General features: G+C 45.6%; 2 protein-coding genes across 2 annotated transcripts; both read left to right on the top strand.

Annotated features, from left to right (window-relative positions):
• Window positions 1–206: 206 nt before the first annotated feature.
• Window positions 207–8,081, top strand: LOC146368662 (uncharacterized). The gene is made up of 2 exons (XM_084912254.1): window positions 207–478; window positions 4,871–8,081. Exons 1-2 carry the CDS (start codon window positions 307–309, stop codon window positions 5,872–5,874), a joined length of 1,176 nt encoding a protein of 391 aa, XP_084768380.1. The 5' UTR covers window positions 207–306; the 3' UTR covers window positions 5,875–8,081.
• Window positions 8,082–10,358: 2,277 nt separating this feature from the next.
• LOC146368663 (uncharacterized) lies at window positions 10,359–15,500 on the top strand. Its single transcript, XM_084912275.1, has 2 exons — window positions 10,359–12,180; window positions 12,944–15,500. Exons 1-2 carry the CDS (start codon window positions 12,009–12,011, stop codon window positions 13,852–13,854), a joined length of 1,083 nt encoding a protein of 360 aa, XP_084768401.1. The 5' UTR covers window positions 10,359–12,008; the 3' UTR covers window positions 13,855–15,500.
• Window positions 15,501–15,749: the final 249 nt, after the last annotated feature.

A 15,749-nucleotide genomic window follows, 5' to 3' on the forward strand; every position in this document is an offset into this window, starting at 1 on the left:
GATTGGGAGCTAAAGGTTTGAACCTGACAAATAACGTTTAATTGCTGGGAATTAAATGTATAATTGCTGGGACTCTTGTTTTTAATATGAGTGATATTTAGAACATGACGTGATCGAAATAACTTGCTTTTCAGACGGAGACGTAGAAGGAGGAAAGAAAAGTAACTGTGCTCCTCTGGCGGAGCGTCACCGTGCGGCACCAGGCGGAAGTAAACCAGGAAAAAGCGGAAGTGCCGTTAGCTTTATTGACTGAGCAGGAAGTGTGTTGTTGTGTGTGAGCTGAGTGTGTGAGCTGCGGCAGTAACAATGCCTTCAGTTCAGTATCTGAGAGAGTTTATCAACGAGCGACTAACTGCTGCTGCTGAACAAATATTCTTGGAGTTTGAAAAAACGATCGTCCAGTACGAGGAAGAGATCGACCGTCAGCGCAGACTGCTGGATATCACCTGGAAACCCGAAATCAAGCTGCACAGGACAGGTGAGTGTCCCTCTGAGGGATCCTGATCACAGCTCTGCGGGACGTTTCTGATTGTGAGGACTTTTTGGAGATGTGAGCTAACAAAGAGCAAACAGAGGACAGGACTGCACTGCGCTCCATTCAAACAGCAGCTGGTGGATTTGAGCTTTTCTCTGACCTGGATCACTCAATCAGTTTCTTTATGTTTGCTGTCAAAGTTGGAAAACATCGAAAATCGAGCTTCAGAGTACATTATTTATTCCAGATGGATTTTATACATATAAATATAACGTTTATATAAACGTATGTTTTCTGTTGCACTTGTGAAAGTTGCAAACAAATGTTGGAAACATAAAGTCGCTGTGCAATAATAAAATATCTAATGTGACTGATCTACAGGCTGTTGCTCGTCCTCAGCGCTGTGATCTGCTGCTGTGCTGAGGACTGTTTGAAACCAGTTCCACTTTATCTTCATCTAAACACACCTGTTCTGTCTGTGTGTGAATCAGCAGCTTTTTGTGGTGCCGGAGGGGTTTGTGTACATGTACCAGGCCCTATCCTGGAGCCGGGCCTGGAGTGAGTGTCTGGGGGCCACAGCCCACAAAAAGCTGCACGAGGGGCTTTAGGGGTTCTGTTCTTTGTGCCTCGAGCAGTTTAATCTCTGACCAGTCTGGCCACAGAGGTGAGGAAAGCCACTTCTCTGGTGGACGAGCGATACCAGCATGATGTAGTCGGGCTTGCCAAAACGCACAGCTCGTGTTATAAAACGAAGCTGCTGGAGACGGGCTGCACTCTGGCCTGGATTTGCCTTCTGTGAGCCGGGCACTCGTATCCCCTCTGTGGGTGTTTCCACACAGGGTTACCTTCCTGTGCCTTTGGGTCGGGGAACAGGTCCCGACTGTTGTCTGGATTTGTGCACTGCATACAGAGCGCCCAGCATGTTTCAGTCCTTTACTGTACCCTTTAAAACCCAACAGTTAATGCCTGACTGTGGTCACGCTGAATGCTGATTGGTTGACAAGCTGGCTGAAACAGAGATGGAAAAAGTATGAAAAAACAGAAGATCAACAAAAGGACGAGCTGTGTCTGCAGTGGACATTGTTCACTGCTTTGGACACTCGGTTTGACTTCAGGTCGTATGTTAGAACCTCTCTTCTCTGCGTCTGGCTGATGAAAACAACAGAAGCACAGGAGCCACAGGCTGGGTGCACTTTGGACGCTGCCTCGATGATCTGTGCAGGTAGCCTGTAGCTCCTACGGTCTGCCACCAGGCTGCCAACGGAGAATCACAGCGAGCCCAGAACACAACTATGGGACCATCACTGTGGCCGAGGTCACTAAAGCAGACACACGGTAAGGTTTGAACGAACATATCGACCATCATGATAGGCTGAGCCTTTCGCGGGCCAACATACGGAGCCATACAGGGCTACTGGGCCACCAGTGACCATTTTAACCAGACTGCATCTGTTCGTGTTCGGACATCGGAGGTGATATTTCCATCGTAGCTGATGAGCCCAGGTAGCAGAAAGAAGCTGCCTCTAACCGTGTTTATCTGTCTCACACACTCAACCAAACAACAAGTGCAAAATCAAACAAAAAGTAAGTTAAAAATTAAAACGTCTCTTCCAGCGAACATTAAAAAGTCTCTGATGTAAAGTCTTTTGTGTGATTTGGCGCATTTCAAATAAATAAATAAATGATTGAATAATCCAAAGAGCATCTGTATTAAAACTGAAACAAAAGACGGTCAAATATAACCTCCAAACAAAATGTATAAATTCTAAATGGGTGAATCAGTCTGTTCATGATCGCTCCGCCCATCAAAAAGTCACCTGTGCGAGTATCACCTATGATTGGTCATTGGACTGACAACTGTCCTGGAAATATTTTCACATATCCCCGAACCTGAATACACGGCCGGGTAGGATGGATGAGAGTCGCCCCTCAGGGGGATTACACGTCTCAGCACCCCGGGGAAGATTTATCACACAGTTCTTTGTTTTGGACTGGGAGAAGGCAGCAAGCCCTCGGGTGTCCTGTGGGGAGTGTTTTGGGAGTCTGGGATGGACAGTTTGGTCCTTGTGTAAATGCAGGTAGAGCTTGGTTCACACTGTAGTCAGAAAGCAGACCCGCTGACTCTGCTCAGAACTTTTATGGACACAATTTCAGCTGCAGCCAAAAGGCAGAGCGTTTCTGTTTCTGTGGACTCATTAGATCAGTGTTTTTCAACCTTTTTTGAGTCGTGGCACATTTTCTAGATTAGAAATATCCCATGGCACACCACCAACCAGGCTTGTTCCAAAATGACACACTGTAGCCTAATGCAGTACATATAATGGCAAGTTAGTCCTCAGTGTGAAACCTGGTCCTGACTAGATGAACACAAACATGATATTCTGGCAGGAATTGAAGACACAAATTTAACAAAGTTTTGATGAAGTTTACGATGTGCACAACATCATCCAACACAGGAGCTAGGTCTGCTGGTAAAGTCTTAGCAGCAAGCGCATCACGGTGCAGAAAACAGTGCGTAACAGTAACATCTGGGTGTATGCTGCTCCATCAGAGCAGGCACTCGTGCAGTTTTCCCACTTCAGTCCTCTTCGTTCAAATATTCGGATGTAACCTGAAAAATTTCCTCTCCTGTTGTTTTTTCTGCCAGTGCCTTGCATAATAGAAAGTTTTCTCTGATGGAGTCTCCATCCACAAAACGCACATTGGCCAAGAGTTGGGAATGTCCACTAATGTCCGTAGACTCATCAAGCTGCACTGCAAACTTCCCACTGATGCGCATCTTTTCCCAAACCACAGTTTCAATGTCTGCGGACGTGTCGTCGATACGTCTGAGAGCGGGACTTTCTTTAACCGCGTCAGGGCGAGCATCTCATTCACAATGGCATTGCAGGCAGGTAGTATTCACGTCTCTGCATCTTCACCTGCGTGTTTTTTCTCATTAAAGTTACCCGTTTCTCAGCGAGTTCACGAACAAAATAGTCTGTGTTCTTGTTTGAGGGATGTTTTGTGCGGAGATGACCTCAAAGCCTGCTTGGGACTGCGGCACTGTTTGAGAGCTTCTCCCCAAACACAACAGAGTCGGTGCAGTCGGATCTCCACTGAAGCTAAATTCAAACGAAAGATAAGTTTCGCTGTATTGCCTCAAACTCACCGTGTTTGCTTTCTTTTGACCACCGCTCGTCTTCTGGATTAGAATTTTATCCAGGGTCCAGTTCGGAGCCTGCAGTTCTTCTTTTCAAATATTTATCCATCTTTGTTGTACGTCTTGCAGCTACCACGTAGCGTGCGCATCACTAATTCTATTGGCTTAACTCAACAAGGTCATATTGCGCTACCCACTGACGTGAAAGAGTAATTGCTCTACCAGTCTCCTCATTGAAAGCACAGATGCCCAGAAATGATTTTGTTATTTCCAGTAATTATTAAATGTTTTTTTTTTTTTTTTGGACCAATTAATTGAAGTTAAATAATTGCTCACAGCACACCTTTGTGCCGCGGCACAGTGGATGGGAAACACTGCATTAGACGGTGACTTTTAGCTTGCAGCGGGGTTGTTCACAGCTGAGTGTGAAGCAGCAGGAAAAAGATCTGAGCTCAGTCGACAAGGGGAGGAGCGATCCCTCCAGGTCAGGGAGTCCAAGTTCCTGCCAAGCTGAGGTCTGTCAGTGTTTATCTTTGACGCCTTGTGCACGAGTTCGGGAACGGAGCAGGAGATTGACAGATCTGCAGCGATGCAGATGTTGTACTGTCTGCCTGTGGTGCTGAGGAGAGGACTGAGTGTGAAAGCAGAACAGCAAAGAACAGCCGGTCAGTCGCTCCTGTGTCTGATAACGAGCTGGTCCGCACGGTGGCAGGTCAAACAGTCACACACAAGCGCGTTGTTTGCACGGAAGCACCTCATTCTAAAGGGAACCTCGGAGGGAGGGGGAGCACCAAGAAAGCATTCTTAACAACAAACGTAATCGGACACCAAATCGTCCGACCCGGCTGAACATTTTAAAGACGCTAACGAAGCCAAAGTGGCTCGGAGTCGATTTCCTGTTGTCTGGTGTTGCAAACATGCAGCAACATGATGGAAACACACAACATTTGTGTTGTTCAAGCTGCTTTTGTTTGGTGAAGGAAAATATGTCAGCAGCTCATTTTCAGCTAGATTTTTGTGCCTCCGTCAGATCCTCTAACTTAGTGCAGTTTGGGGGAAATTGTTGAATAAATATTTGTTTGCCTTGAAAAGTGATTTTTGTTTGTATATGAACTCATCGGCAAAGTAAAATGCAGTCGGTGCTTCTCCAGTGGTAATCGGTGCCGACTGAGGCGTCTGTCATGTTCACACTGTTGGCTCAGCTGAATTTCTCTGACAACTTTTTGTTTGTGTGTCTCCATTTGTGCCTTCAGACCTCCAACAGCAACATGTCTGTGAGGAGGAGGAGGAGGTTCAGCAGAGGAACCGAACACAGTCTCTACAGATTAAAGAGGAACAGGAGGAGCTGTGCATCAGTCAGGACGGGGAGCAGCGTGCACTGAAGGAGGAGACTGATACCTTTATGGTGACTGTAACCTATGACGACAGCGATCTCAGTGAACCTGACCTGGACAGCGACCAGCTCGGCTCTCGCAGCTCTCTTCTGTACGAAAGCCGAGATCAGGAAGGAAGCGAGAGTTTCGATTCTACTTCAACTGCCACTAGAAACATAAGTCAGAGTAGCAACGCAGAAATCTTTCCCACATCAGAGAGTCAGTGTAACACTGACATAGTCCCCAAATCTCTAAAATGCAATGTTTGTGGAAAGGTCTTTAAGCCTTTTAGTGACCCGTTAGCATTTAAGAGACACATGGCAGTCCACTCGGGCGAAAAGCCGTACTCCTGCAAAACGTGTGGGAAAAGTTTCACTAAAAATAGTACTTTACTGGGCCACATGAGAGTTCACACAGGGGAGAAGCTGTATTCTTGTGAAACGTGTGGGAACAGTTTTACTCGAAAAGGTAGTCTGCTGGTGCACATGAGAATCCACTCGGGCGAGAAGCCGTACGTTTGTAACGCCTGCGGCGAACGGTTTTGTTACTTGTCGGCGCTTAAAAAGCACAAGGCGGTGCACACGGGCGAGAAGCCGTATTCCTGCGAAACGTGTGGGAAAGGTTTTACGGAGCGCGGCAGTTTGTTGGTCCACATGAGAATCCACTCGGGCGAGAGACCATATACTTGTAAAACCTGTGGGAAAAGTTTCACTAAAAAATGTACTCTGTTGGTGCACATGAGAATTCACACCGGCGAGAAGCCGTACTCGTGTAGAATCTGCGGGATGAGTTTCAGTAAAAATGGTGGTTTGTTGGTCCACATGAAAACTCACACAGCTGAGACGCTGAAGTCGGACATTTCTGTGGGAAAAGACTCTCTGTGAGGTCGGCTTCCTGTCACCTTCTCTCCGTTGTTGTCTCTGTTCGCACCGGTGACCACGCTAATGTATTTATTTAAAGATACGTGGGCAACCAGCTAGGAGGCGCACTTTACAGCTTTAACACAGACTCTAGACGCTGACCTGTGTTTGTTTCAGAAATGACAAGATATGAAATCGAGAGAGGCAGCAGGAGTTTGTTTCTTTTTGTCAGCATGAAGAGAAAGATGTGTACTCGTTACCAGCACTGAATCAGATGTAGCTGTGATGAGGGCTGTGCGATATGACCAGAATCTCCTGATAGAAGACGTTTCTCATCCTGATAACCATAAATATCACAAAATAGAGCTTTTTCTGTAAACTCTGTGAATCTCGGGCAACTCGACCTGTGGGAAGTGTTTCCAGCTGGGCATCGAGTGTTTTAACCGTGTTAGATAGAAGTTGTTTCTTTGCGTATTTATTAGACGGCGTGCTGCGGGGAGGAGCCTGTTCTGATGTTTGAGCCTAAGGCTACGTCCACACGTACCCGGGTATTTTTGAAAACGCAGATTTTTCTATGCGTTTGCACCTTTCGTCCACACGTAAACGGCGTTTTCGGTCACTGAAAACTGAGATTTTTAAAAACTCCGGCCAGGGTGGATATTTTTGAAAACTCCGTTTTTGCGTTTACGTGTGGACGAGAAAAACGGAGAAAACGCAGCGTCAAAGGTGTGCGCATTTTTTGACGTCACACTGTGCGCCACGTTATTGTTTCGGTGAAATGAATTTCTACAATACTGTTACTTGTCCTCTCTGCAGTGTTTAAATGCTTACATATACACACACAGTTACTGTCCCTCCACACATACGACTCGGTTCTGCTTCTGTGCCCCAGCTTTGTTTACTTTTTCCCACCGAGGCTTCTAGACTTCTGATTGGCCAACATTTCTGCATGGTTAGGAATATAGCGCCACCTGGTGCTTTGGCATGTTCCTAGCAACGTTTTCCTTCATATCTGCCTTTACGAGTGGACGGGATTATTTTTTAAAACGAAAACGGAAAATCTCCATTTTCAAAAATACCCGTGTACGTGTGGACGTAGCCTAAGGTTCATTGTGAACACCCGACGGCTCGTTTTTGCTTCTCGTCCGTAAACTCTGTCCACACTCTGTCACGTGATTCTTGTGTGGCTGGTTGAAGAGGTTTGCTGTGTTTGAGTCTGAGGTCTGCACCATAATTTGCGTAGTACAGTTTTCCGGTCCATGTCAGATGTTTCATAACCAAACCATGTCCGTGTTACAGAGGCGGCCCAAGGTTTAGGACTAAGGTCCTGGATTTGTTTGGACTGGTCCGTCTGTTTGAGCTTCCTGGTTCTGCCTCGTCTTCTCTGGTCATGCTGGGATTCTCCGTGCATCCACGTGGTGGCCAAACCATGAAAACGTATCACCATAAACAGTGGATTTTACTGCAGTATTAAGAATATACAAACAAACGATAGCGTATATAATAACATTTCAGCGTCTGATATATTTCGTCATATTGCACAGCCCTAACTATGATGTAGTCTTGATATCTTTGCAGGCTCTGCCATCTTGTTTTTGTACATGGTTAAATAGAGTAACAGTGGGTGAATGATGTCAGGACAGAGTGTAAGATTTAAGTTGGCGTGTGTTCCCCACTTTAATCTACAAAACCCAGACTCACAGCTGAAGATCAAAACAAAGATCTGTTTTTAATATTTTAAATTTCTGGGCAAGTCGTGCTGCCTGCGCAGCAGCTCGTTATTTCCCAGCTGCTCTCTCTGAAACAAACACGCTGCATGGGTTAGATCACAGATTACAGCAGACCTCAGCCAAATATGACATGACTGTTAGCTTGTTACTTGTTTCATATACTAATAGTTCAGATTGTATTTATTAGAGAAACAGCCGCGGTGCTGTCAGCGCGCCTGCACAGACACTACGTACTGTAAATATTTCAAACCACAGAAGAAGTCTCCACGTTTCTTTTTGTGTCTGCTCAGCAGTAGCTGTGTCTCACACACGTGTGCTACACTTTTCATGTTTGCGTTTGTTGTGAGTCGCTGTGCGTCAGTGTGCTGACAGGTGTTTAAGCCACCAGTGGACATGACTGTATTTATTCATTAGTTTGCTATAAAAGCTGTCCCTGCCTGCTTTGTGCACAGATGTAATTCATATAATATCCGCACGATAAAGCTGTAAGTGTTTCCTGTTTGTGTGTTTCTGCAGCTTCTGTGGTGTCCTCACTGCTACATTAATGTCTAATCATGCAAATCTAAAAACCGGACAGGTGGAGAAGCAGCGCGTCAGCTGGTTTCCTTCCTGACCGCAGGCACACAGACGTGAGGTCTTCCATCAGTTCCTGTCACATTCTCATGTTTGACTGAAGTCTGTGTTACTGTCTCGGTTATTTGTGGATTGAGCGTCAAAGCTGAGGAGCCCTCTCGAGCTCCCTGGCTTCTGTTTGAAGGACGTTTTGTGTTCACACTACATCTTCAGAGGTGACACTAACGAGATGAAGACCATGTTCAACATGCTGTTGTAAAAAGCTCTTCAGAAATAAACATTGTTTTGGCCTAAAGTGTTGATAACTCGAGTAACCATCAGGATGTGGAGCTGAAGACACAACAGACCTCACAGTGTAGCAGGTTTGTGTGCTGCCTCTTAAGGCTCCTACAGGCTTCTCAGACTTTGTTCTGCTGCATTAAATGTTTTTAGAGTTGTGATCTGCATCCTCAGAAGTAAACTCAAAATACAGGCATGAAAAATGTTTTTGTGCAATGATTTGAAGCAGCTCTGCTCTTCTGGCTGCAGCTGTCTCGGGTGGACGAGGTATTGCCTCAAAAACTCGTCACAGCTGTGCCAGACGAGTGAAGAGAAACTAGACTCTACCTGACAGTAGGGCTGCCACGATTAGTCGACTAGTCACGATTACGTCGACTATCAAAATCGTCGACGACTAATTTAATAGTCGACGCATCGTTTGAAGCTTTGTAAGATCACAAAAGACGCAGGAATAAGTAGTAGGATTTAAGAGTGTAATAACGGACTGAAACAGAAGATGGCAGCACTGCATGTACAAGGACGCCAGCTGCCGTTAAACCCCGAAGAAGAAGAAGCTGTGTCCCAGAATTCATAGCGCGGCCCAGCTCAGTTTCCAACAATGGCGGCAGCTAGTTAGTTTTAATGTTACTCTTATTATTCTTTCTGGGTCACAAAATAAACGTTTAACATATTTTCAGGTGCGAATGTAGCTGTGTAAACCTCAAATATCTGCTAAGTTTATCAAGACACCACATATTTTCAAAAGCGCTCCGACGTTTTCGGAGACGTCTGTTACCCACTAGCTCGATAGCTAGCCGGGGGCAAAGCTCACCCCGGACTCCCGGCAAATTGTTTTCAAACCCACCGCCGTCTTTCGCTACTCAGGTTAAACATATATAAGTCACTTAGATAACTTAAATGTTATTGTTTGGCTTTTTTTTTAGTATTTTATTTGTTCCTGAGTAAATCGGTTTGGCTGAGATTAAAGTTATAGTTTTTACACAGCTGAATAAACATCGAGCAGACAGCTGATTATCAGAAGTGTGAGATGCTTGAGAATTTACTCCGGTGTCCTGTTATATTTTAGATAGCAAGGAGTTTATTAAACTTCACTGAGACAATCTGCAAATTTCATTAAAATTTAATAAACTATCATCTTGTCTTTATTTTTAGTTAGCACCGTAAACACTTAAAGCTGTAAGCTAATGATAGTTATATAAGAGCAGATGCTGCTGGTGCAATAAGCTGTACGTTTTACGTCCAATGGATGATGATCTGATTAGTCGACTAATCGCAAAAATAATCGGTGACTAGTCGACTATCAAAATAATCGTTTGTGGCAGCCCTACCTGACAGACCAGAGAGGTTTAACAGTGTGTGGCTCCCTCTAGTGGCTGTTGTGGAGTATTCTGTTGTCTTTGCTCCAAAGGTTTTTGTACAGAGTTTTGCTGTTTCTTGTCACTGTGGGCCTCACAGCACAGTAGTACACAGCAGAGTCAGACAGCTGAAGCTTCTGGATCTTCAGAGGAACTGATGTCTTGTTGGTTTTAGCATCAAATCTGTTCTTTGGAAACTCTTGAGCGTTTCCTGCTGTTCCTGAAGTGCCACGCAGTAAAACATACTTTGGAAAGTCATTTATTTCTTGTTTGTACCAGAACACATATGGATATGGATCAGATGTTTCATATCTACATCCAAGTGTAACTGTGTCTCCTTCAGCAGCAATGACATCTCCTTGTTCCTGGATCACTTTGTCTTCTCCTTTACACTCTGAGGAAGAACAGAACATGCAGAGGAAGAGATGGATCAATAAACATGGTTGAAGTTATTGAAAAGTTCCACAGTGTAAAATGATTAAATCTCCTCTTTCTGTCCTTGTTGTGAGTCGTGTGCAGAGGAAACATGTTGATGTTTGTATCTCACCAAAGAAAAGAGCAGCAAGAATAATCCACAGCCAATGTTCCATCTGTACAACAAGGTTTAAATCAACAGGAGAAACTAGCTGATGTTCAACATTCAGTCTGAGAATTGTTCTCTTCACAGCAGCACTTATTATTGACACAATGGTTGAACACAGTGCAGAAGGAGAGCACCGCCCACTGGATGATGTCGCCCTCTGTCTCCTCTTTGAGTTTCACTTCTCTCACTTCCTCTTCCTCCTGGTTCACAGACTGTTAGCAGCATTTGAATCACTGTGAGGAGGGAGGATGGAGCACTTTGCACTGTGTGCAAGCACAACGAGCCAAATGTTCTCCATCACTGATGCTTCTCATGCTTAAAGTGAGACTCAGGGTCAGATATTTTTCTAGATCATTTGAGGTTTAAGCGTGACATCCTCAGAAGGCTCCAGAACATGTGACTTGTCATGTTTTACAGTTGTTCTTGTCAAAGCAAAGAAAATGTATTTAAGTGAGTTTTGCACGTTTTTACAGCACGAATTCAAAGCAACATAAACATTGAGAAATATCATTTTTAAGATGAGGAGCACCAAAAACATCACAACAGATTCAGAGTAGTTGATCTTTCATGTGAGCTCAAGCTTAAAGAGTATTCTGAAGTTTAGGTTGAAAATGAATTTATGATGGTCAAGTTAGTGTTTGATGTGTAGAATAAATATTCCTTCCTACTGGAAATTGTTTTGTAATATCTGGAGACATTTAAAAGATGTGGAAGCAAACGTCACTGAACGAACGTGCAGAAATGCCTCTACAGATCAGAGGAGAGCAGGTAGTCTCCAGGGTCATGGACACTTTGAACCACTCTGGGGAAAGGGGATGGATATAAAGCTTTGTGTGGACTGTGACTCAGACGGTGTCAGAGCAGCTTAAACATCAGTGAACAGCAGCTTTACCAGGAATACGTCCTGATGCCACAGTGTTGGAAAAGAAGGCTTTTACTTTAAACTGGCACACAGTACATAAAGGCATGCAGATCAGTCAAACTGGGGTTGTGTTCATTGTTCCTGAGGTTCATGTTAACATACAGGGAAGGATCAAGGATGGATGATCATTATACACCAGAGAAACTCACAAGACTGTTACCTGTTCAATATACTGCAGATACAAGTCAGCAGACGTCCTGACAGAGAGCCAACAAACACAACAGCATCATTCTGTAAATAAGGAATGAAGCAGTAGATCAGCCTGCAAAGCAAGCTCCACAAAGCTGACCCTCTTATCAGCTTCAGACACACAGAAATACAAAGGATGATGAAGCAGAAATGATGCAAAAGCAGTGGGTGGAGGAAAAGGAAGGATGACGGTGTTACAGGACAGAGGAAAGCAGGAGAGATGAGTCATCAGCACTTTGGACGCTCTGGTTTAAACAGCACATGGTTCATAACAGGAAACCGGGAAATGTGACAGCTGTGAAGAAACATCTTCTTTTTCTCAGTGACGCTGGTCCACACTCCACGCCAGCAGATGGCGCTAATGCACCATTTCCATGTTTTCCAGCCACCGGGACAGCTTCCCTGTGACACGAGGCGGAAGTGAAGAGGAAACGCTCCCAGTATTGTTCGCTTTCCTCCGGGAGCTTCAGCAGGAAGTCGGAGCTGTGGTCGTCTCTCCGCCGGATCTGTGAGCTGTCGGAGCCGCGATGTCGTCAGTTCGGTACCTGAGAGAGTTTATCAACGAGCGACTAACTGCTGCTGCCGAGGAAATCTTCCTGGAGTTTGAAAAAACCATCGTCCAGTACGAGGAAGTGATCGACCGGCAGCAGAGGCTGCTGAGCATCACCTGGAAACCCGAAACACAGCTTCACAAGACAGGTGAGCCTCAGCCTGACGCAGGGGAGGAGCTTTTGTTCCCACCTGAGCCAATCAATGAATCAGAGCCAGAACACTTTATTAACCCCAACCTGATTTCTTGTAGATGCTCAGCTATGATGTAAACACTGAAATTAGGTTTTCTGTTCAAGGTGCAGCATATGAAATGTTGAACAACACTGTTTACGATAAAAACGAGATATTAGAAGTGAGAAAGGTGTCACAGCGAGGAGGCGTGAAGCCCACTCAGGTATTTCCTGTGGAATGAGGCTCCTGCTGTGCAGCACGTCGTGGAGAGGAGGTGCAGACAGCCGGGCTCCACACCCACACCAGCCTCACAGATCGGTGTGCTGAGTGTGTTGGTGTGTGCTGCACCGACCACCACACACTCACCTCAGTCAGTGTGAGCACTGAACTGCAGGCCACACACTGTCACACAGATGGTCAACTGTTCATGTGAGCGGCGAGGCATCCACCTGCACCGCTGTCAGCTCACCACCCAGTAAAGCCAGCCCGATGGTGCTGAAGGCACTGCAAGAGTTAAACATGATTCTCACGCAGCTCGTCAGCTGTCTGTGTTTTCAGCACAGATGTGAGGCGTGACCTTTGACCCTTTGCATGTTCAGACTCATCCTGAAGATGCAATAAAATACTCCACCGAGTGGGAGGGCAACATGTTCACTCTGTGGAGCCTCATTAGTGGTCAAAACAATATATTTGCTCTGAACTGTTTTTCTGGAATTCTCAGATTTCTTGTCTCTTTCAGTCCCTCCAGACGTCCCACAGCAGCCTGTCTGTAAGGAGGAGGAGGAGGTTCTCCCGGAGCAGCAGGAGAGGAGCTCCAGTCTGGACCAGGACGAACCAGAACCTCCGCAGATTAAAGAGGAACCCGAGGAACTGTGCAGCAGTCAGGAGGGAGAGCAGCTGGTGCTGAAGGAGGAGATCGATACTTTTATGGTGACTGAAACTTATGAGGAAAGCGAGCACAGCGAATCAGAGCCGGACAGCGATCAGCTCCTCTCTCACAGCTCTGCCGAGAGAACCGAGATCCGAGACCAGGAAGGAGTCCGGAGCGCAGATCCAGGAGCGTCTAGAAGTCACAGCAGCAACGCAGAAGACTCTCCGGTGTCAGAGAGCCAGTGTAACGCCACCACAGGGGAAAAGTCTTTAACGTGTGGCTTTTGTGGGAAAGCCTTCAAGAACAAGTACAAGATGATTGATCACCACAGAGTCCACACGGGTGAGAAGCCGTATTCTTGTGAAACGTGTGGGAGGAGTTTCACTCAGAGGGGAACGCTGACCGTCCACATGAGGACTCACACAGGCGAGAAGCCGTATTCCTGCAAAATATGTGGGAAAGGTTGCACGGTGAGGAGTAATCTGATGGTCCACATGAGAACGCACACAGGTGAGATGCCTTACCTGTGTAATACCTGCGGGGACAGATTTTCAGACTTGTCGACATACAAAAGACACACGACCGTCCACACGGGAGAGACGCCGTATTCCTGCGAAACGTGTGGAAAGGCTTTTAACCGAGGCAGCAATCTGCTGCGCCACATGAGAACTCACACAGACGAGAGGCCTTATTCTTGTCAAACGTGCGGGAAAATGTTCACACGCAGTAATCATTTGTTGCGCCACATGAAAATTCACACGGGGGAGGAGTCCCAGTAGTGGTACTGTTAGTGGTGCTGGTCACAGGTCACTGGTCACTTTAAAGCTGTCCTTATACACAAAAAGGAAAGAGACAAATGTAATCCTGTCATACCAGGATGCTCGAAGTATTATTCTTACAGTGTGTAAGAATGAAAACGTCCAGTTCGAACAGATATTCAGGAGCAGCCCCCGAGTGACAGGTGGGAACCTGAAAGTGGGAATTTGGGATGCACAAACCCAACTAGTTAATAGTTTTTTTATGGGATAATCCTTCATTTGGATCATTGTGTGTGCTGCAGGCTGCTCTCATATTCTCTATGACATCCTCACAAAGACCAAAGTCTGTGTTTGTATGTGTGAAACAGGAATAACACTTCCCAAGTCTGCGAGTCCGTCAGGGTCCGCTCGAGTCCCAGTGACTTAACCAATCACAGCAGATGGCCCCGCCCCTCCCTGAGCCTGGTTCTGCTGGAGGTTTCTTCCTGTTAAAAGGGAGTTTTTCCTTCCCGCTGTCGCCAAAGTGCTGCTGATAGGGGGTCATATGATTGTTGGGTTTTTCTCTGTATGTATTATGGTAGGCTCTACAGTATAAAGCGCTCTGAGGCGACTGTTGTTGTGATTTGGTGTTGTATAAATAAAACTGAATGAAATCATCGGGCACTTATCACGAGTTACTGTGGGGACATCCACGTCTCTGCTGGGTTTTTGAGATTAATCCCAGGCAGTTTCCAACCCAGAGAAAGCTCTCCAGGATGGGAACAGCAAAAACGCATCATTAATGTCTCAATAAGTAACAAAGTCGTCAGATTAAATATAAAAGATAACATTTATGTACCCAGAACAAACCTTTGTTCTAAACCACAGCGCTCAGCGTCACACCGCAGCATGTTTCCCACAGTGGGAGGTCACAGTGATGATCAGGCATCAAAGCCTTCAGTGGTGGTTTGGTGTGATTTTAAGTGTAAATGAATTATAACCTGATTTTCCTCAGTACCGCTGAATATGTGGAGACTGTTGATGCTTTGAAACAAACTGTAGGAGCTTTTTGTTTTTTAATAGATAGAAATAGTTAAAAAATATATGTTTGTTTAGGCTGTTTGATTTTTAGAGGGACGGATATTTAATCTTTTTGAGCTCATTTTTGTTCGTTTACACAAGTTTATTGTTAGATTTGTTTTTGGGGGTTTTCAGAATCCACCCAACAACAGAAGAAGCAGTGTTGGAGGTGGTGGGAGGTTAAATTTGAAGGATATTCTGAAAAGCTGAAGGCAAAACATTCATATTAAAACAACTCATGATCATTGTGACAGTAATAAAGTGTAAAGTCTGGAGGTGGTGACTGTGTGCTTCAGACTCCCAGCCGGGACCCGGCTCTGGGACCCGGGTCCCGCCGCGGGACCTGGCTGGTGGTGTTTGCAGGGGTGTCTGGAGGCCTCTCTGAGGGGCCCACGCGAGGCCCAGCCTGCTCCGTGGGAACCTGTCAGAGCCGAGGAAAGCGGAGTTTGGTTCATCTTTCCTCCAGCTTTAATTCATAAGCTCACGGGTGTGGATGAAAGCAGTGACTGTGACTTACTGCATTAATAGCTGTTGAATACAGTCATTGATTTTATTGATTGTTGTTTATCTCATGCATGCATCAAATAAAGTATTTAATCTGTAAAACCGTCCTCTGTTTGACTTCTTTAAACTGCCAGTAGCTCGTCCTCAGTCATGGACAAATACAGATCTGTGTCAGCTCCTTATTGGAAGCTTCTAAGCAGTTTTCTCTAAACACACATGAACATTTACTTGGCAGTAAAAGTTGACACACAGCCTGAAACCTGTGCAGGACCAAAGCTGTGTGCCAGTGAGATCAGAGCTGCTGTCGACCACAGTGGTGTATTTGGGGCTCGGCCTGTGGGGGGTGCTGGTGG

The sequence above is a fragment of the Perissodus microlepis genome, chromosome 18 (genome assembly GCF_051167445.1).
Source record: "Perissodus microlepis isolate ML-2025 ecotype Zambia chromosome 18, ASM5116744v1, whole genome shotgun sequence".
NCBI lineage: Eukaryota > Metazoa > Chordata > Actinopteri > Cichliformes > Cichlidae > Perissodus > Perissodus microlepis.